The 21,405-nt window shown below is 40.8% G+C and overlaps 1 protein-coding gene across 3 annotated transcripts; it reads right to left on the reverse strand.

Moving 5' to 3' along the window:
* Nucleotides 1–25: 25 nt before the first annotated feature.
* On the reverse strand, nucleotides 26–21,352 carry LOC136446228 (uncharacterized). 3 transcript variants are annotated; one of them, XM_066444569.1, is made up of 7 exons: nucleotides 21,249–21,352; nucleotides 10,859–10,929; nucleotides 6,565–9,248; nucleotides 5,983–6,139; nucleotides 5,298–5,389; nucleotides 4,602–4,682; nucleotides 26–4,138 (listed from the first exon to the last, which is right to left on the reverse strand). In XM_066444569.1, the coding sequence occupies exons 3-7, from the start codon at nucleotides 9,232–9,234 to the stop codon at nucleotides 3,785–3,787; spliced, it is 3,354 nt and encodes a 1,117-aa protein (XP_066300666.1). In that variant the 5' UTR covers nucleotides 9,235–9,248; nucleotides 10,859–10,929; nucleotides 21,249–21,352; the 3' UTR covers nucleotides 26–3,784. The 3 variants fall into 3 exon arrangements, with proteins under 3 accessions (XP_066300666.1, XP_066300668.1, XP_066300667.1); XM_066444571.1 differs by lacking the exon at nucleotides 21,249–21,352 and adding an exon at nucleotides 19,967–20,240; XM_066444570.1 differs by lacking the exon at nucleotides 21,249–21,352 and adding an exon at nucleotides 13,262–13,383.
* Nucleotides 21,353–21,405: the final 53 nt, after the last annotated feature.

Genomic DNA, 21,405 nt, shown 5'->3' on the forward strand with positions numbered 1-21,405 from the left:
GAAAAGATGAGGCAACACATAATGATCGGCCTAAGAACACATTTATTTTAAACCCTGCATACAGAATTGAATGACTGTACTATTTCACTTGTGAACTGTATATTGTTGGCAATATCGTTTAACAATATACAATAGAATATTTGGTAAGACATAATGTATCTGTTTCAGGACTTAAAAAGCAGCTTTTTAGTTCAATTAGTTAAGGAGCTTCAAGTTTAAGTTCAAAGCGAGGTATCTATCGTAAGAAGGCAAATTTACACAGCAAAACTGGTCTTGATTTAGACACTGGTGACAAGCAACATCCAAAGAAATCATTGTTTGGTGCAGTTCAAGGTTACATGTGCATGCGCTACAGTTTCAAACTTAGAATTCATCTGTTAACCTTTAGCACACTGAAGTAGCCGTTTGGCACCCCATTCTCTATTGGTTACAGAGTTACGCAGCAGAGAGAAGGCTAAAATGCATGAATTGTTGCCATGTGTGACAATGGAAAGCTACAATGCATGTTGAAAACCATGTCCCATTTTAACCACGATAAGTGGCTATCACAATTTAACACAGTGCCTGACAGTTATATGCCACACAAAAAGCTGTTGTAATAGATCAATTCTAACTGTCCATTGCAATTAGTGGTTTGACCAATGAGAGTGGTTGCATGTCCGTCAAATGTTTTCATTTTTGTGTTTTCCTTTTGCTTTTCTATGTTTTGATAGGGCTATGGGATCGGTCCATTGCTTCAGTGACATCTATATTGAGCCTTGATTACAGGCACTGTGTTATATTATGAAAGCCACCTTTTTTGATCAACTTGACTATCAGAAAACTGTCAACATACTTCATCATATGTAGTTCACATTGTTAATGTATGATGTGCAGTGACATGTCCTTACACATATTTGTGTGTTTGACTTGATATTTTTTCAAGTTATTCTAACTTTTGTCAACATCAGCTATGAGTTTTAGTACTTGCTAATTCTGTATACGCATGGGTCCCAGTTAACACACTTGTACCGATTCTATATAGGCTTTTCAGCATGACCAATTAACATGTTGCATTGGGTCTATATTATTTCACACTGCTCCAAAAACTGGAGTCTTCTAATATTTACAAATATTGGCTTTCTACATTGACAAAATGTGTCATAATTTAGTTCAAGTTTCCCACACATTTCAAAACCTTAAAACTAGGATGTAAAAAAATTGCTGCAATAGACTTTCCACAATAAATTACTACCTAAAAAAACACAAAACGCTTATAAAAAAACCCTCCTATAGAGTGAGGGAAACTATGGAAAATGACAATTCACAGTATAACAAACAATTGCACATTGAACGTGATAAGTACATAGTGTACTGTACAGGCATTTGCAACAATATCTCCTTTGCAACATTAGGAGAAAGAGCTTTTCTGGATCTTATATCACATTGACTGATCTTTTAAAAAAACACGAACAGCTTTTTATATGTTGAAACAACGACAGGGCTTTGTGCCTAGAATTCTTCAAAATGTACAACCCTGGTCCACTGCTTAGAGAGAAATAGATATATGATGATAACATGTTTGACATTTGTATATTTTGTCATTAGCCCATCAAGTAAAAGATGTACATGTACTCAGTCCCTCAAGTGGTCACGACAAAATTTGACTGTAGTTTCCCAAAGTCCTGTCAGAATTCATCATATGGATGCCAACATGCCTCAATACTAGCATGTTGTTACTCTCACATAAAAAAACAAGAATTCTTTCACATAATCATACAGAATTTTTGACACAGCAAATTTCTCATGGCATGAACACTAGAAAAAAATCTAAAATCTAGAAGTGTGGAACAACAATTTTCCTCAAAACTCATCTACGTAAGTGTTTTCCCTACCCTTGTCACTAAATAACATCAGTACAGTACTGAATGCATGGCTAGCTTGCACCTACCCCAGGTTTACAACTATCATTGCTGTACTGATAATAATATTAATCATATTCTAATTATAATGATGATGCACTTGAGTTGTACATGAGGCAGATACTATTACACGATAAATGGACTTGAGGTAAATCAGGTATGATTTGGCAAAAACCTCAAAATGTTTTTTTACCTTACAGGGTAGCCTCCTTCACAGGCTTCTGACAACTATCAGAAAACTGATGTACAATCTGGAAACAGCACATAACAAGCCAAAAAAGTGCCCCTCCACTAAGTCTGCTATGCAGGCTACCCTGTAATGTAAGTCTCCTGGGCAGGACAAACTATACTTTGAACAATTTTTTTTACTGCATTTTAACAACCAAACTGTGTACTAAGCTTTGGTTTTGGCATATCTTAACATCAAGAAGTAGAGAATAGGGTAATAATACTGCACTGTAGCTGTATAGACACACTGTTGAGTGATTCTCAATTTCTTTTTACACCATGCAATCTTTTCACTTCATAAGACTCAATTATTAAAGTCTCAACTAGCTATGTGGTTCATTCAATACAATTTTCGGCAGTGGCCATTATACACACGAACTGCACGCTATACAGTCTTAACTCTTATAGAGGAAAATTCCGCACATTTCTGGATACAGCTCTTAAAACAAGCATGAACACGTCTGTGGACCTGCTTGGACTACCTTGGTTGTCACTGTAATATATATATGTTGCATATCATGACAGTGAGAAAAGGAATAGACCAGAATAAGTTAAAATGTCTCTGCCATTTGTCTGATGGTTACTGCCCTGGAGAAGACATACATGTACTGTCACTGATGCAGTCACTCCAGCTGTGATGTTTAGCAGAATAAGCAAAGCTGGGTTCACATGACCTGGGTTTTTAAAACCCCCCCAAATGGATTCCATGACCTTGAATTGTTATACTGTACAACCCAGCCTGGGTAAGTATGACCCAAACCTGGGTTTGTACAACCCCTTGTTGTGTAGTTGTAAGCTTGGTTTCTGGGACTATGTCCAGAGTTTTTACCATGTTGAATCGTCCCCATAATAGTCCATGAACAAAGGCATGGGTCGATACATCCCCAGCCAGAGTCTATATGACACAATCTGGGTTTTGAACAATCTCAGCTTAGGGTTAGATATGATTCATTTCTCATTAAATTTTTTTACAGTGATCATAAATTTTCATTCAGGTGTTGACTTTCAGTAGAGTACAGGCTTTCATCGCGCAACTATTTCAAAATAAAAATACTACACAATCTTTACAAGAAGAGCAGTAAAAAATGTCCTTGGTGACAAAAAACATATACATGGAAAATTGTTCAATTACTGGTAAAGAAATCCAAGAGGCTCGCCTTAAATTCTTTCTGGAAATATATCTGGATGCAGCATTTCCCAGCATGCATCTTGATTCAGATGAGACAGAGGATCATGTGACCTTTTCTGGCATAATGTTCCAGAAAACTACTGAAGCCTCTTACCACTATGCGCAACAAGGAAAAGAATTCATTTGTGTTGACAGTCTTGCCATTTCCCAAGGCCAAACACACGATTAACTTAATACTGGCTAGTAAAGTGTTGTTGTACTACGCAGCAATGCCTAACATCAACTAACATATTTCCACCAGGGTACGTAACTCCATCCTGAAAAGATGCGTCCAAACAGATCTCCAACCCAACGTCCCTCAGTATAATGCACCCCTGTATATCTAAACTGTGCATATCTGGGGGTGCTGCACTGGAGATCTCTCAAACCCACTGTTTGAAAGTGGTGGATTTATGTACTAATAACCCGGTAGATTAATGTTAATGGCAGTTCAATCTTGAGCATACGGCTGTCAAACGACGTTTGCTTATGTCTGCGAAGCGTTTGAAGCTTCGGGAAGAAATATTTCCACATTGTTGTCTTCCTGCAAGGCTGCCTTTTTCTTCGCCGCTGCAGCTCTCTTCATTTCGAGAAGCCTTTTCCTGGCGTCGTCTCGGGCGGCAGACTTCGCCCCGGCTTTGGGGCTTCGTGTGGCTCCGGCAGTCTTGGGGCGCGTTCTGCGAGGTTTGGGGGAAGCTGCCGGGGTCGAGTGTGTGGATGTTCCACGGGAGGATGAGGGACTGAGCTCGTCCTTACCGTTGGTCGACGTTTGCGGGGGGAATTTCCACTCGTTCTGTCTAAGTAGCGCGATTTCCTCGAACATGCCGTTCACATCTTCAATCTGTGGAAAACAGTCAGAATGGCCAGTAAATTGCCAACTATCAACACTAGAAATTTCAAAATATTTCAGCCATATCTTTGGATCCGAACAGGACGACCAATAGACTTGAATGCAGTAACACATTGGTACTGTACTTCTCAGTACACATGTAAAAGTTTATAATATTACAAAGTGATAGGCTTTGGAAAGTGCACACTGGGGCAGACCCATGATCTTATCTAGAAGTGTAACAAAGCCAGGGCGCACCCAGGGAAGCCACCAACTCAAAAACCAGACCATTAACGCCCGTACCGATAGACATAGATTTCCATTCTTTCCACGTAAAATACCTGAGTGGAACGCCCTGCCTGTCTCCCACAAGTTGAGACATTTTGGGCCAGGCTCTTCCCCCCTACTTTGCCCTGAAAGGGGTTATCTGGGGGTACCAAATTAAATGTGAAGTGAATTGAGAAGGGCATCCTACCTGGATATTGACGAGGTCCCAGAAGCCAGCCAGGTCAGAGGATGTGGTGACACAGTGATCACCCTCACAGTCATCTGGGTTCTGGAAAGGTGAAATTTACATATATGGGCATGACTTCAAATCCATGTAAGGGCATAATTACATCTGCATGTCCATATAAGGGCATGACTACCTGTTTATGTCCATGTGTATAGACATGATTTTATGTCCATGTTAGGGCAGTTACATTTGCACACCCATATAAGGGCATGACCACATCTTTATGTCCATGTATGGATATAAAGTCATGTCTGTATAAGGGCAAGATTATATTTGCATGGCCATATAAGGGCATGACCACATCTTTATGTCCATATATGGGTATGACTTCAAGTCCATATAAGGGCATGACTATACCTGCATGTCCATATATGGGCATAGCTTGATGTCCACACAAAGGTGTGACTATACCTTCATTTCAGTTCAAGTACACATAAGGACATTCTAAATCCTTAACGCATTTAAGGGCATGACTGCACATTCATGTCCACATGATATCGGCATGAGTATGCCTTTATCAATTCATATCAGTATAACTTTATCAGGTACATATAAGGACATGATAACATACATGTATTATTAATTACATCTACATGGTATGATCATTGTTGAAGTTTTTGTGTAGATACTTAATCACACAAATGTCTATTTTCTTACCAAGTTCTGTTGGCAAAGCCCCTCGAACTGTTTAAACTTCTGGTTCACTAGAAGCTGTGCCTTCCCCACTGTTGCTCTCAGCAAGCCATCAGCTGAAAAAGCACAAAAAAAGTTAGAAATGTTTCTCAAGCCAGTTTTAGCTTTCTGGAGAGCTTACAGGTCATTACAAGACTGAAAAACAGTGCATGAATGTGTGAATAATTACAATACCAGGGAAATATTCCCAGCTTTTTTAACATTACTTATACCCACTTCAGACTGAACTACATCTAAGTCTAAAGATCTAGCTTTTGAATCTCCTTGGAACTGCTCTAACTTACAATTTGAAGTCAGAGTTACAAATGAAGGATATGATCTAAATGTACATTTATCCATGGCTGAAAAGTAAGCTATTTGGAGCAAACACCAAAAGACAGTTACTCAAGCAACTGGATAAAATTTTGAAACAGCCATTTTGACATTTCAGATAGCATCTGCTATCTTTTGGCAGTGAAAATCCAAAATGTTATCCAGTTGCTTGAGTAACTGTCTTTTGGCGTATCTTATTACCTTGATCCACATAATTTGTACTGGTATACTACAGTAGTGTTAAATCAGCTCCACCATTTCATTTTTAAAGAAACAAAAATCCAGCAAAAGCACAGCTGTATGACCTTTACCCCTACATGACCTTGGGTTCACTGACCTTCCTCTGACATGTCCCCTTCCTGGTCCTTCTCCGCCAGTCCGCACAGCTTGCCTATCCTGTCTCTCTCCAGGTCCATCACTCCAAGGTAGTACTGCCCGTCTCTGCTCTCCTGATCGCTCTTTGGTACCCTGCTCTCAGCCTCCTCTTTCTCAACCTGTATATAATTTGTTTCAGTTATTTATTACCAATCTTCTTTCTCTTGTTTAATCGATTTATTTGAATCCAGGGCTGTCTCCAGCTTTTAATTTTTTTCCGTCCCACTCATTATTTGGGAGCCAATGTGTTGAATTTTCCTGTTAAATTCATCAGTTTAAGCTTACAAAGATACATTTTCAACAATTTCATGTCATAAAGTTCAGATTTTGGGAGGGACAAGGTAAACATTTTTTCCGTCCAAACAAGCAAATTTCCGTCCCAGGATGGAGGGTCGGGTCCTGATTTGAATTATCATAAAGGGAGGCTTTTACATAGCTTTTGGCCTTCCTTGCACTGCACTGTTATATTCTCATTCGTATTTCATTTTTACATTTTCATTACCTTAAAGTGCAAAATAAATAAACAAACAACAAACAAACAAACCTCCTCTGTGCCCAACTGCTGGATGACCCCAGCGGCAATCTCGTCTTCGATTCCGCAATCCTTCTGGTCTAATCTTTTCACGATTCCTTCTACGATCAGCTGTTCGCACTGCTCTTGTCCAACATGGCCTGGTCTCTTCTTTAGGTCAGCTGTGGGGTTATCTTCATCTTGACTTGGTCGCTTCTGAACCCTGGTGTTCGTTACGTTGGCAGTTTCGGAATTCTCGCTTGTAGGAACGTTATCGGGAATCGTTTCTTCTTCTTTGACGTTGTCGAGAGCTTTTGGTTTCGTGGGCGTCATCGTTTCTTCCTCGTTGCTTTCTGCTATACTGGGTATGGAATGGTTGTTGATGGTTTGCGGTCGTGAGATTGGTTTGGGAGATTTTTCAGCAGGGAAGAAGACTTCGCAGTTGGCCATACCGGCTGAGCCGAGGGGAGAGTTTTCGATTGCCATTAAATAGCTGTTGGTTCTGTTGCGGAATTCCATCATCGCATCAGCAAGGTTGTCTTTGCCACTGATGGCGGAGACGAGAAGTCTGTTCCTCATTTCGTTGATTTCCCCCGTTCTGTTTTCCTTTTGGCTGCCGAGCATGGTTTCTTTTGGTAACTCGATTGTCCCTGTGTCCGTCTCTAAAACGACATTTTCGTTCAAGTCTTGAACAGATGCATTCGGACTTAGCGTTAACTCTACTCTGTATTTGGCTGCTTTCTTCTTAAGTTCATTCAAGGAGGGTGCTGACTGGGACATTTTCTTGAGATCCTCCGGTTGGGGCGATCGTCTAAGCTTTCCCTTCTTGCAACGTACATTTTCTTCGCTCTCTGCACGCGCCCTGGTTTCAACCGCCCTGTGTCGCATATGAATATCCTGCGCGGAAACCGACTGTCCGGGAGCTAAATTATCTTCTTGATCAAGTACCGTCTTCTGCCAGAACTCTGAAAGACCGCATATGTTCAGATACCGCGAGGTTGGATCCATGGGGACGTCGTTAATCGAGGAATTAAAACTCTCCATGGAAGAGCCCATTAGATTCTCCCTCCTACCGACACATTCGTGCTCCAGGTCTGGGCTGGGTGAAGACTTTGACAAAGCCGGACCCCAATCTTGCGCGGGACTGTCCGGAATCTTGGGAATCCACGTCCAACGCTCCTTTTCCGGCTTCCTGTCCACGATGACGTTGCCGTTGACCAGATCACCCTGGTTGACCTCTGGGGGCTGTGGCTTGACCACATGCTTCCCATGGTGCCTGTCGCGGGATTTGTGTTCGCAGGACGATCGGTGCGGATCGGACCTCCTTGCCATCACGGGATCATGCTTTCTGTGTCGCGGCGGATCCGTCCGATACTTCACCGGCGGGTCGCGACGAACTTTGACCTGGTCCCCGGGCGGGCTAACCTGTCTGGTTCGCGACGGCGTATCGCCCTGTTTCCCTCTGCTGGGCGATCGGGACTGGGAGCGTTCTGAGGTGCTGCCTTTCTGCCGCGACGACTTTCCCGCGCTCTGAGAACCGCCTCTTGTTTTCCCCGTTGACGACTGCTGTTTTAAGTTCTCCTTCTCATTTGATTTCGATCCCTGCTGGTTCGAAGGGGACGAAACTTTCTTCCCGTCCTTAGCAGGCGTGTTAGTCTGGGATGCGTCCCCGCCAGCTATAGCGGTATTGCTGTTGTTGGAGTTTGTGTTTTGCTTGTCGGAAGCACGTCTTGAAGTCCCATTTTGTCTATCCGATGACCTTCTCCAAGGACTTAGATATCGGACCATCCGCCGGAACAAGTTCTCGCGGGGAGGTGGCTGGTCTATTTTGGGTGGAGGGATGTTCTGCTCCTGGTCGGCTTGCTCTGTGTCTTTCGCCGGTCTTGGTTGGTCGGCGGTGGAAGTCTTTTTGGCCTGCGGCGACGTGGCATCCACCGGTTGGGCTGTAGGACTTGTGGTATTACTAGTATTATTGGGTGTGGATTGGTTACTTTTGGAGTTACCCTGGTCTTCTCCCTCAGAATCGGGGGTAAAGGGAGGAATCAAACTAGGGATGCGTGCAGCTTCCTGAGCGATCAGCAACTTTCTTCTTTCCACTTTGATTTCCTTTAACACGGCTCGCTCTTTCCTTACCGATCGCCCGCGTTCGTTCCCGCCCGTTGCGACGGGCGTTTCCGGACTAGCCACGCGTATCAATCTCACATCATCCGACGCTATGGATGAGGAAAGGCTTGTTTTGCGAGAGTTTCCCCTGCTTTGGTTGGGGTCGATGACACGACCAAACGTCGGGCTACGCGAGCGGGATCTCGATCGCGTTCCCGCACTTCCGTAAAGCGGCGCATCGAAAGGGGGGAGAGTCGACTCCCAGATCTTGACCGGGCTCCGAGAGCGTCTCATCGCAGGTGGACTACAAGAAGGACTATCGTTTGAAAATTTCGTAAAAGCATTTTGTGGTAGCGGTTTTACTTTCAACTCTTTGGCCGATTTACCAGAATCATCAGCCACTTTGTTTTCGTAAGCTTCAGAAGCTTTCCGTACATTTTGGGGAAGGTCCTCCGCCTCGATTGTATGCATTTCTTTATAATTTACGCTAATGTTTCGTATACGGTCCGGGCTTTTGGATGATCTTCTGGGCGTGGTTTGAATGATGTCTGTAGGCCGCCCGGGAGAAGTCACGGGTAGGTTCGGTGCAGGCTCCTCCATCGTGAAACCTTAATCTGCACAAAAAGAAAGGAAAATCGAAATGTCAGTTTTATAATATCATTTACTTATCAAGTCCAAATCTGTTTTTGTTGTTTAGTTTGGAAAGAAGTCTCTGCTGAATACACTACATAACAACACACACAGACCTGCAGACACACAATTACACCCAATATAATATCTCAATTTTTCATGGAGATAATCATAACTGTAAGAGCAGCTAATATTTCATGCAGTTTATTTGAAGACATAAAATGCTTGAAAGCCCTCTCGATATTCTACTGTTTCTACCTATAGTTTAATGTCAACCTGCGACTCGCTTTTCTTCCACACAAATCCTCTTGTACTGACCCAAATTACAGCAATTTAGGCCAGCATCTCTAGGCTGAAAGAACAGTCAGACTTTATCTTGACCCAAATTGCCCATTAGGAGAGTCCTATTACATAGATATTCAATTGAGCTCTTATATATAGTTCAGTACCGTGCAGTATTTTACTTTGATCTGGCTAAATCTCAAATCAGAATTTCAATTCTGATCCAAGGGTAAGAAATAATAGTATGAACACGTAAGGTCTGGCGAGGCCTCAGTAATGATAATAATAGTTTATAATATTCAACAGTTACTGTATTCGGGGTTATCGCTGTCTAGATGTTTAGATTGCCAGAGCTATTTAAGTACAGTCTGCACATACAGATGTATAGCTTAACATCTGTGTTATCAGATCAGTGAATATCTTCAATGCCTGGCAGTGCAGTGACTTCTTCATTTCAACGTGGTTAAGGAGGTACAGTACATTTATGTATTTTACTGGACTGGGCCAAATTGCTTGAGGAAACTGCACCAACTTTAAGAATTTTCGCCAATTCTCTCTTGCGGTCATACTGAATAATGTGCGACGCACAGGTACATGTACAATGTAGAAGTCATGACCTCTACAAACAAAATGGTTGGGCCCGGAATGGCACATTCTCAGTTTCAGATCCAAATCAGATACACTTAACTTCATTGGAATTACACTGTTTCCACTGAATTAAAAATCAATGTACAATGATTCATCAAAAAGAGATTTGCAGTGATGCATGCGCGGTTTTGCCACTTGCAAATTTTTGTAAATTGAAAAAAAAAAATTTCAGGAGACTAATTGGTGCTGATTTGCACTGGTTTGTGCCACTTTGCGAATGCCTTTCGCAATTCGGTATAGTCCAGTGACATACCTGCTTTAGCAAGAAACACATTTTGTATGTCAGACAGCACGAGTGGCAAATGTGGAGAATTAGGAGAAAATGTGGAACAGCGTACCTGAGGATGCTCAGTGTGCTCCATCAGTAAGGACTTTCAAAGAAAGGATACGGTAGTTTGGAATGTTGATGAAGGACTGTGATATTGGACAATTTGTTAGGTATTTATGTATATATTATTGTAATTGTGTATATATTATTGTAATAATTCTTTTTGTTATAATGTATCCATCATAAATCTGTGTTCCCGTGCTCACCCCTTCAAACTAGACCTATGGGAAGAGCGGCCAAGGGCAACAAGGCATTTCCAGTGTAAATTAAGTTTATTGATTGATTGATTGATTGGTAACCTTGGATGTTCAAAATATAGACAGCATCACAACTCACCTGGACTGTGCCACTGCTATATCAAAGGGGTGTCTTCTCAACTTCAAACTTCAGAATAATCTCCACTTCTCCTGAGGAAAGGAAAGATTTATGATTATTAATTAAATAAGTTTATTGCAAATTCATGCCTGTAAGCTAATTGACAACAATTAATGACAATGCACAAACCTAAATTCAATGTACTGGTATCTCATTTTCACGAAAGGGTTCATGACAATTGTGATTTTTTTCTTCCATGTGGTGCATGGTTACAGATCAACTACTCAAATTCAAGGATCAGCAAGAAAAGGCACTGTGATACAATATGTACATACAGTATATACAGTACATGCAAAAGTTACATCCACTTGAGCTAACATTAGTAACAGGCAGGAAGTACTATCTTCTATCACCAATCCCCCTGTTCTAATCCTAGCAGAGCTTCAAAATGAGTCTTATAGAGGTGAAGTACATGGTTTTCCATTAGGCTGATAATCAATACAGTGATAGTGCAACATGGATTCACCACAAGCACACGAGCACAGGGTCACCCCTACTCTTATCGATGAGGCATCTGTATGTTAGCTTGGAGGCCAGACCGCCAATCTCTAAAATATCTAACCTACTCAATAGATATGTTTGAGATTGGGGGTCTGACATCCAGGCTAGCTCAACTCCTGCAATCAATATTGTAAATTCATTTATTTCCCCTGGACGTTGTAATATCTCAGTGCAAGGGGAAAGGAGATTTTTCACGGTGGAAGCAATTCTGTACCACAGTAAGTAGTAACAAAATCGAGATGCATATTCATGGTCAGAGGTCATTGCGAAAACAAAACTAAGCACTTGCAAACATTTCAAGTGTTAACAGTGCATTTCTGTTGGTTGTCTACTCCACTTGGCTGTAGTATGCAAAAATTGCATAGGTGCAGTCCTTACAGACAACTAGACATTGCAAGAGCACAGCACCACCATACTGGTTTTCAACATACCGGTACATAAAGATAATTAATAAAAAGATAAGTAATAGAAATGAATCATGAAATGAATCCACTAAAACTGCCGTAACAACCAGCTCTTAAAATACACTGCTCTGTCGTACAAGAGCTATCTACCACTCAAAAATCACTCCCATAGCATATCCAGATATCAAAACTTAGTAATGTAGAAGGTGGCTAGGAGGCCCAATATTGAGCTTGACCTTCCTTTACCCGAGCTCTACCCACCTACCAAATATTATAAGAATCGATCCACAGCTTCTCGAGTTATGTAGTTCACAAAACACACACATAACCAGTACCTAAAACATAACCTTCTTGGTTAAGGTGTGACAGAGCATGAAAAGCCAGCATCACTTGTCTTCTAGGAGGCGATGTTCCGATAATTAGAAATGGAGACGTTGTCTTTCAGAGCTTCTTAAAAACTGTGCTACACATATCTAGGCTGCTGGGCACCATTGGGAAACTGTTATAATCGCACGTAGGGAGCCAAGTTCAGTGTTTGTCGTTTCATTGTCGATAGAGGCCCATAAAGGTTATAAACAAACAAGCCAATCATCAAGCACAATACACTCTGCAAATACATCTATCGCATACCAACGCCTACTACAAAATGTACACGCATGAAAAATAGAGGGGAGGGCAGTTTGTACTGTAGAAAATGTTGATTGAATTTTAGGCTGGAGGTTTGCAGCAAAAATTATAGATTTTGTTTCCTTGAATAATTCCTGGGAAATTAATACCTACAATTTTTTTTCAATTTCTCGATTGTGATTCCTGGTCACCTCTGAATGCACTTAATAACAGCAACAACAAAACATCAAAATTTCATTTGTGACCACTAAAATAGATTCTATTAACTATGGTACATTAAGTTTTACTATTTTTCATGATGATGATTACATAAACCTATCCTAAACACTTCGTTAACATATCCTATACAAATGGGTTGGGCAATGTCATTAGGTTATCTATTATTTACAAAATCATGACTTTGGTAGTTATTTCCGAGAAATTACTATCAAATGTCCAGGTATCAAATATAATCTATCAAGCAGTCAAGTAGCAAAATAAGATTTTTTTCAGGCTGCATATGGCCTCATGACACATGATATCATACATACGATATTACATATATAATATTACAGTCAAATTTGTATTTTACCGTTATCCACTAGCTGCCACGCCTCTTTAGTGTAAACAAGTCGACTATGGGAAATAACTAGTCCCTTAGGCCCATACAAGGGTGGGCGGAACAGACAGGACCCATCCCATTTTATTCGTTTGTCGTTGAAACAAACAAATAAAACGGGCAGGAATTCACAATTCCATAAGGGACCATTCTGACAGGTAGAATTGAGACTACACCATCTTCCCATATGATGTAAGAGTGTTCAATTTGACGCAAGACCAAATAACAAAATACCTTCCAACCGGGCCTCCGAACTGCCTGCGTATGAAATTTATGCCGGTGTAATAGCTGAATCCAAGATCAGGAAGACGGATTGCTAACCAGCGCCATGCAGATGGCTACAGAAGAATGCTCACACTAGTACTCTCGCCAAATATCGTGCTTTGGGAGGAAAAAGGCAGTGAAATCGAGGAATTTTCCCATCTGTAGGAAAGACCTGATGACTGGTGACGTTCCCTGCATTTGCTCGCGCTCTATCTGTGCCAGTGGGGCTGACATATCCTCCCATAGGGCCCACAATCCATTTCATCTCGCATAATGTAGTCCGTGTCTTGCATGCTAATGCCGGCATGAAACAGTCCAAACCAGTAGCCTCCATAGCAGGCCCTCTGGGCCTTTTTTGGGGCTTTTAAGACACTTTTTGCTGATGACTAGTAATGGTTACGGGCTGGCTTCACAAACGACCCGGTACAAAAAGAATTTATTAGCAAAAAGTGTCTTGTAAGCCCCAAAAAAAGGCCCAAAGAGCCTGCTATTGAGGCTACCAAACCAGCAGACTCTGATGCAGAATGTTTTATTGATGAATATCGATTCACAGGCGAAGAACACTGGTTGAAGAATTGCAGCGTTATGATTGCAACGACGCACCAGATCTAGAGAGGGGTGTACAAAGACGGAATGGCTAAATTAACAGTAAGAGGTGAAATTATGCGGCCTCTTCATTACTGTGATTATGTCCCGACTGGACTAGTAATTATAACTGGAACAATCAACATCGTGCAACGTTGGGTTGGTTTTGCCAACAATTTTCTGAAATGGGAGTGCTATTTTTACGACGGTTGCATGTTTGGAGCAGGTGTTTGTATTCTTCTATCATAAAAAACAATAAAAAACTTGAAAAGAAGCAGAGGAGCTTAGAACTATGAATGTAGATACACTGTAAAATCTGTATGTACCAGACTTAAGTGTTGCATGACCGCTACATGCCCTGTTTTGTATGGGTTGGGTTTGCCAAAAATTTTCTAAAATGGGAGCAGTATTTTACAATGGTTGCATGTTTGGAGCGGGTGTGTTCTTCTCAATCTCATAAACAAAAACAAAATAGACTCAAAGAGAAGCAGATTAGGAATATGAATGTAGCCTGAGTACCAGCCTCCGTAGTGACTGTTGGCTCCCAAAAAATGTCTTGCTATCCGTAGTTAGAAAGCGATTTTTTCAGCCAGCGGTCACTACGGAGGCTGGTACGCAGGCTAATATGAATGCAGATACACTGTAAAATCTGTATGCACCAAAGCTAAGTGTTGCATGACCTCTCTATGCCCAGTTTTGTATGACAGACTGGCATATGGTCTAATCAGCCTGTGCAGTTGTCACTGCTCGCATGAGTCATAGAGGAACAGGCAGGGCCATGTGGCTAATTTTTCAATTTGGACGAAGGCAGCGTGATAGCTCCCTGGGGAAAACCTGTAGGGATGGGCATAGAATTAAATCAAAACGCTGTTATTAAGAACTGTACATCCCCATTTCATTTTAGCCTCCACCAGGCCTTCCTACGGGGTAAGGGATCGTAAAATTCTGCCAAAAAAGTTGGAATAATTGGCCAGGAGAGTCAGTCTGTGGTAAGGTTCCCCCCCCCCCCCTCAGGATTTAACATTTTTGTAATGAAATTAAACCAAATGCTGTTATTATGTACATCCCAATTTCTTCTCACATGGGTACAGATTTGACTGCTAAATTCGGAGGGGGAGGGGCAGTACAAAATGTACTACATGTACAAACGTGCCAGTGTCTACTGGCACTATCAAGATTACAAATTTTTGTTATCAAATTAAACCAAATGCTGTTATAAACATATTAAGAATATGAGTTGTACGTTCCCATTTCTTTTTACAATGGGTACAGATTTGACTGCCAAATTTGGAGTGGGAGGGGGGCAGTACAAAATGTACTTACCAGTATCTACTGGCACCATCAAGATTTAACATTTTTGTAATGGCAACATTCTGGGTGAAAATTTTGGGTTGGCTGAGTTCTACATGTGGCGACCACTTGCAGCCATCACTCATATTGAAATGTAATCACTGCACAGAGCACATGATACCCTGTTTTATCATGATGTACTGGTAACACAAGAACATCTGACACTGCTTCAGATACCGCTACTGCTAAGTAACTTCCAGCTTGGCAGAAAATCTCAACGATTTCAAATAATCTCTCAGATTTATAGACTCAATGTTGATGTAGAGGTCGTAGTAAAGGGCGACATGTCCTTTCTTTAATGATACAAAATATCATATTTTTACATCTGTATCTTTATTACTGCATTGGTTTTGATGGATAGGACTACCCTTCTGTGAAAAACACCAGAACTTGAATGTCTTTGGGCCTAGGAAAAAAATGTTGCGTTTTCGGTTTCAGTTCTGAAAAAATAAGGGTTCGTATTCTGTTTGCTTTAATTTTCATTTTCAGATTTTAGCCGAAGTGATACATTTCAGCAATGTAAAAATGAAATGCATCAAGCAGACAACCACTTATCCTGGTATTTTCAAGATTATACTGTATTCATACAGATATACAATTGTATAAGTATAAATACATTGATAAACTGAACAAACAAGTACAATGTTTAGTGTGAAATATATGAAGTCTGTTTTGATTTTTATCCCTCAGATTGAAAATTTCATGCCCCTTGCCAACAGTTGGCCAAAAAAATGCTAGGTTTTTGATAGGGCCGGAACACCAGAAACAACATTCTTCTTTGATTAAGGCCTTGGAAAAATAAACTTCAGTTAAGCAGAACACATATGACTTGTAGAAAGCTGAAGGTGAATTTTAATGTTATAAGCAAATTGGATGAGTGATGGCTTCTGTCATGACACTCAATAGATCATGGACATCGTCTGTTTGGTGTTCATCATTCCAACAGAGTGCCTGACACTGCCTGCATATGAATCAAGCTGATTTCATAATTCTAGTAAATGGTTCAACTAAATTTTCCATTTTTTCACGCTCTTTATAGCAAAGATTTGCTATAGCAAAGATTTGCAAAAATAAGCCGCAATCGGGCTGCAAGAAATAAACAAAAGAAACAACAGCATCTAATCCATGGAAGTGAGGGTGCACAATGTAAGATTTTCCAAGCAGACAGATAATGGTACAGTCCACCAAAAAAGGGGAAGAACCATGTTGATCCTTTGAAAGCATTTCCTTCATCGCTCATATATTTTGACAATGTGATCATTCAGTGGAAAAAAGTATAATACCACAACAATGGTTCAGCAAATTGGTGAACACAGCACAGCATAACAGGCATTGTATTCTATATAAAGTCAATGTAAACTCTCCAAGCAGATGTAGAAGGCAGAAATTGTTACCTTCTTCCGATTGTTACCCGTTTTCGGACAGAATAAACACAGTATAAGTTATAACATGCATTGTATAATTTGTATTTTTTATAAAGTCAATATGTACATGTACATGTAAATGCTCCAAGCAGAGGTTGAAGGCAGAAATCGTTACCTTAATTCTACTGGTTGGTACTCATTTTCTGACAGACAATCCAGTCAACTCTCCAGGCAGGGAAGGGAGAAATTGTTCCCTTCGTTTAATGGGTACCCGTTTTCTGACAGCTGATCCCTTGATGGTACCAATCAGGAGAAGGTAACGAGCATCTCTTATAACCTCTAGATCTACTTGGAGAGTAACCAGATGCCCTTTTATGGCCATGCTGCCTTCTACTTTTGTCATCCTCAATTGAGGTGAAGCATGATGCTTTTTCAAGTAGCTACATGCAGTAGTGCAAAGTGGATTTGTGACGGCTCGCATTTTTATCCAAGCACATGGGGTCACCCCTAGTCTTATCGATAAGTGTCTAGGATTCGCAGAGGATTGATGGCAGAGGCTAGTGCCTAAAGCCCCCTCATAGTCGTACGTCATACATACTGCTTTAATGCTGCAAAATGCAATTGAAGTCCATGTTGCGTATATAAAAGATACTTAAGTTGGCAATGCTGCTTGGTCCAAGGGCCATGTTTGGAAGAAGAATTCAGACACACACACTTCAAACACACATACATGTAGTCCACCTGGTTTGTTCACTGTCTTACAAATCATTACTGTGCATTAGTTAGCTTTGTGGATAACAATATTTAGGTTCCAATGTTTCAAATGTACTTTCTGTACTTGTGGTCTACGTAAACTGTTGAGAAACATGATAAGAATTGCGTGAAGACCTCACTGTGGGGATTGCAACCCAGCGGCCCCAGACTGTTATCTCTGGTGGACTCCAATCAACATTTATCACACTGCCAGTACCTTCTCATGTCAACATTTGCATTGGCTGATAAGCTATGGATTAACAAACCTTCAGTTCTTGCCGAACCCTGACTGAAAGCCTATTATATAACCCTCCCTTATGTAGGACTAGAAATACTGGCTGCATATCCACTTTTGTGCAACCAAAAAATGCCACTAATGACTTTAGATATTTGAGCAGAGTAGATCTAAAGGCACACTAGAAGTCTAGAGGACAGCATATTCTTGACATCCAAGCTTCAGAAAAATAATAAAACATGTGTTGTATTGCTTGTTCATAATTTTGAAGTTACAAATGTAGCTTTTAGCAGATTCAAACTATGAAGAGATGCAATTAGATATGTTGTGTTCTAGTAACTTAAACTTCTACTGTATGTGTTTTCCACCAGTGCACCTATTCCCTAAAATGAATTTTGAGCCCTCCCTTTATAAATTATATCTCAGAAGCTAAAAATCAATGAAACAGGCAAACAGAGACCGTTATCAATCGAGTCGAATGTGTAACGATCTCGCCACAAAAATAGCATGTCTGAATCGATTAACCTTCACTATTGGAGCAAACAACCTTCAGGTTTATCAAGGAGAACTGAATTTACCACTAGGCAAACTCAGGACGTTGTTTCCATCTATCAAAAATACATCATCAAATAGCAGAAGGGAACCAAATAGTTCCTTAGGTGGTAAATTGCATGTTGCTACTTGCATTTTTAACAGTAATTTGGTAGAATTGTCTGCACAGACCCAGGTCATACTATAGATGATTGGAACTAAATCTAAGGGTCATTTTGAATGCGAACCAAAAAATTGTTGTCTAACTTGATTACTTAATTTCAGTACAGCAGTTTTTCCAGACCAGGTTAGGTATGATATTATATCTATACTTGGCCAACATTGAGTTTTGCATTTCTCTCAGTCTGGCCTATATATTTTGTAATGGGTGGGAAATAGAGCTATCACAAACTGTAAATCTTGAAATGTTTGCAGTGATTTTATCTTAGCAATTTTCACGGTGACCTCACTACTACAAATTCATGACACTGTGACTACGAATTTCCAATGTACATGTATGTATTGCAACTGCACTAGAGAACTGTTTCAACCCTGGACTTAAAACACTGTGAAAACCTCTATACTGTTCCCTGAAAATAAACGAACTCACAGTCTGTATCACACGACCCTTGAAACAGAGCACAGCTCCCTCACCCTGCCTTGACATTGTGTATGGGACCTCGACAGGTGCAGGATTCGTGAGACGCCCTCAGTCCTGCTGACAGAAGAAGTTCAAAGCCAGCCTATCCACCAAAGCCCTCGGCTACCAGCATGCAGTTTAACATGGTTAAGTTCTTGATTAAGCACTATAAATGCATGAAGTTGTAACATGTGGTCACAAATAGGGTACAGGGCTTGAAATACTGGGTTCATGTGCACTTTCGTGCATCCAATATTGGAGCCGTGCACCTAATTTTTGGCTGTGGACGTACCAGTGTACCTAGATCTAGATATAGGGTAGAGGTACTATTGTACACAACTACACAGAATATTCTTGAAATTTAAGTATCAGATAAAGCAATATACTTAGTAACCTTTATTGTACTTTGATGTAGTACATAATTAAAACTTTAAAGTTAGCTATGGAATTTTCGATTGAAGTTCTTAAGAGAGGCAGTAGAGTTTGTAAACATGTTCTGTAGACATTTTATTTTACCGTATGTTGTATGTTGTGCACCCAAAATTCTTCCTGTGCACCTAATTTTTTAGGTTAGGTGCACCAGTATTAGTGCACCCATTCTCAAAATTGAATTTCGAGCCCTAGCCCGGTACTGGGTGAAAAGGGCAACCGTACAAAGGACAGGAAAAGCAGATGTACAAAGGGGCCAACAGAAGTAAACACAGATGCAAGCGTACTGCCACTAAGTGCAGAAAGGGGAGACAACACCAACAACCAACAGGAAGGCAAACTACAGCTAGCATAAAAGCAGTTACAGAACCTTAAGTATTGAGTCGGAAACTCGTGTAAGTGGTAAAGACTTGACAGAAATAATGTACAATGGAGAACACTGGAAGCTAAAATTTGTGGACGCTCCAACTTTTTGAGCTCACGTTTGAAACAATTCTGTAGCACAGTAGTAATACATTGAAAATGCATAATTGTGGTATCATGAATTCACAGTGGAGAAGTCACTGGGAAAATTGTGAAAAGAAAAACACTACGAACATCTGAAGATGACCAGTATATATTCTTATAAAATCAATACAATAACAAACCAACACATCAGTGAGTATGTGAAAGATTGCAAATGTCCCAAAGTACAGTACATTATGACTAGTTTTTGACTACGTATAGTAGAGTCATGACGACACTCCTAAGCATGGACAAGAAAGCCAACAAAGTTTTTCCATACTCACAGTTCTAACACTTGAAAATGGTGAGCTATGCCAAAACATAGGCTATACTGGTTACCAAATTCAAATTAAAGATACCGGGTATCATTAGAATGTGCTGTTCTACTCATTCCAGCAGCCATTTTGCACGCAGTTCTCGGACAAAATTGTCGTCTCCATTTAAATGTACTGTAGTCTGTACACAATCAGGTCAGCCTACTTTATAACACTCAATTACCTCCGTGACGTGCTTGCCAAAGGGAGTGTAGAAAAAATGGGCTAGACTGTAGAACGAAAAAACTGCTACCAGTAATACAAAAAACAGATGATCACTCAGGAGACACAGGCAATGCATACAAGTCTTTTTCTTAATGACGGAGGCAATTTAACGCCCAAAGGAACCTAAATTGGAGAGACAGTAGTTTGGAACCAGCTAGGCGAGGGATGACATCATTCGGAAATGGGCATGCCCGTATAATTACAAAATTACACACGCTTACATCAGAGGACACCCCCCTACATCTTAACACCTTACTACATGTAGTTACAGGTGTAAAACAGGGACCAATTTTCCTTCTAAGACAGTTCAAGAATGGAAGCTAGGTTAGTGCTAGCAGATATGGAATGGGTTAGTTTAGATAGACTTAGCTAAAACGCCCCCCTCCCCCTTAGGCTGTGTGTAAAATCAAACAGGGTGGCTCAACAATGTGGCTCGCTATGCATATTTGCACCTGGTCACTTTCACTTATAACGTCCGTTACAAATTTTTCGGCTGAAATCCTAAACGCTACAGTTAGCTCTGAACGAGATATGGAATCTATGGGTTGCTGGGCACAGTAACAAAACGGAAAAGATCACTGTCTTGAGAGCACAAGACGGTAGAAATCTGTAAAAGAATGTTACTTACATGGCATAAGTCACAAGCGCGCGCGACCTCTCGCTGTGTTTACACTTTTGTTTGCTTTCCCGTCCGAGTATTAAATCAGAGTTATACGTTTTCTTCCAAACCCACAGAACGGATCTAACGTGATGTGTTAGACATAGCAGTTTGTCAAGAGAACAGAGGAGAGTTGTTCAGTCTTTTAGTCATCTATAAGTACGGATGTAGTTTGAAGTACGGACGGATGTATGATCGCCCTCCCCACTCAGACAGAAACCGAACCGCCCGGCATAGCGAGATCTCGGCGCTCCAAATTTTCAAAACGACGGTAAAATCCGGAATATCTTCAACCTAAGGCTTTGTCAACCTTTGAATGGGAAAGAAAAACCGTTACTATTTCTGAAAATGTAGTAAAAAGGGACATACCATCATGTTCCGAGCCTCTACTTGCGCCTGATTTCAGCCACTTTCTTTCTTGTAGCGGTTTCCTGTGACTATTATTAGAACGGTGACGTCACACGCATGCGCACATCTCCCCAATGGTGGACCAGCTCATAATAATTTACTCCGTAGAGCAAAGACG

The sequence above is a fragment of the Branchiostoma lanceolatum genome, chromosome 12, assembly GCF_035083965.1.
Source record: "Branchiostoma lanceolatum isolate klBraLanc5 chromosome 12, klBraLanc5.hap2, whole genome shotgun sequence".
Taxonomy (NCBI): domain Eukaryota; kingdom Metazoa; phylum Chordata; class Leptocardii; order Amphioxiformes; family Branchiostomatidae; genus Branchiostoma; species Branchiostoma lanceolatum.

Coding starts and splice junctions, on each gene's coding strand:
- LOC136446228 (XM_066444569.1), bottom strand. CDS start 9,234: ATGGAGGAGCCTGCACCGAACCTACCCGTGACTTCTCCCGGGCGGCCT. Junction 6,140..6,564: donor AGCAGTTGGGCACAGAGGAG/GTTTGTTTGTTT, acceptor AATTATATACAG/GTTGAGAAAGAGGAGGCTGA. Junction 4,139..4,601: donor GGGACCTCGTCAATATCCAG/GTAGGATGCCCT, acceptor TGTTTTCCACAG/ATTGAAGATGTGAACGGCAT.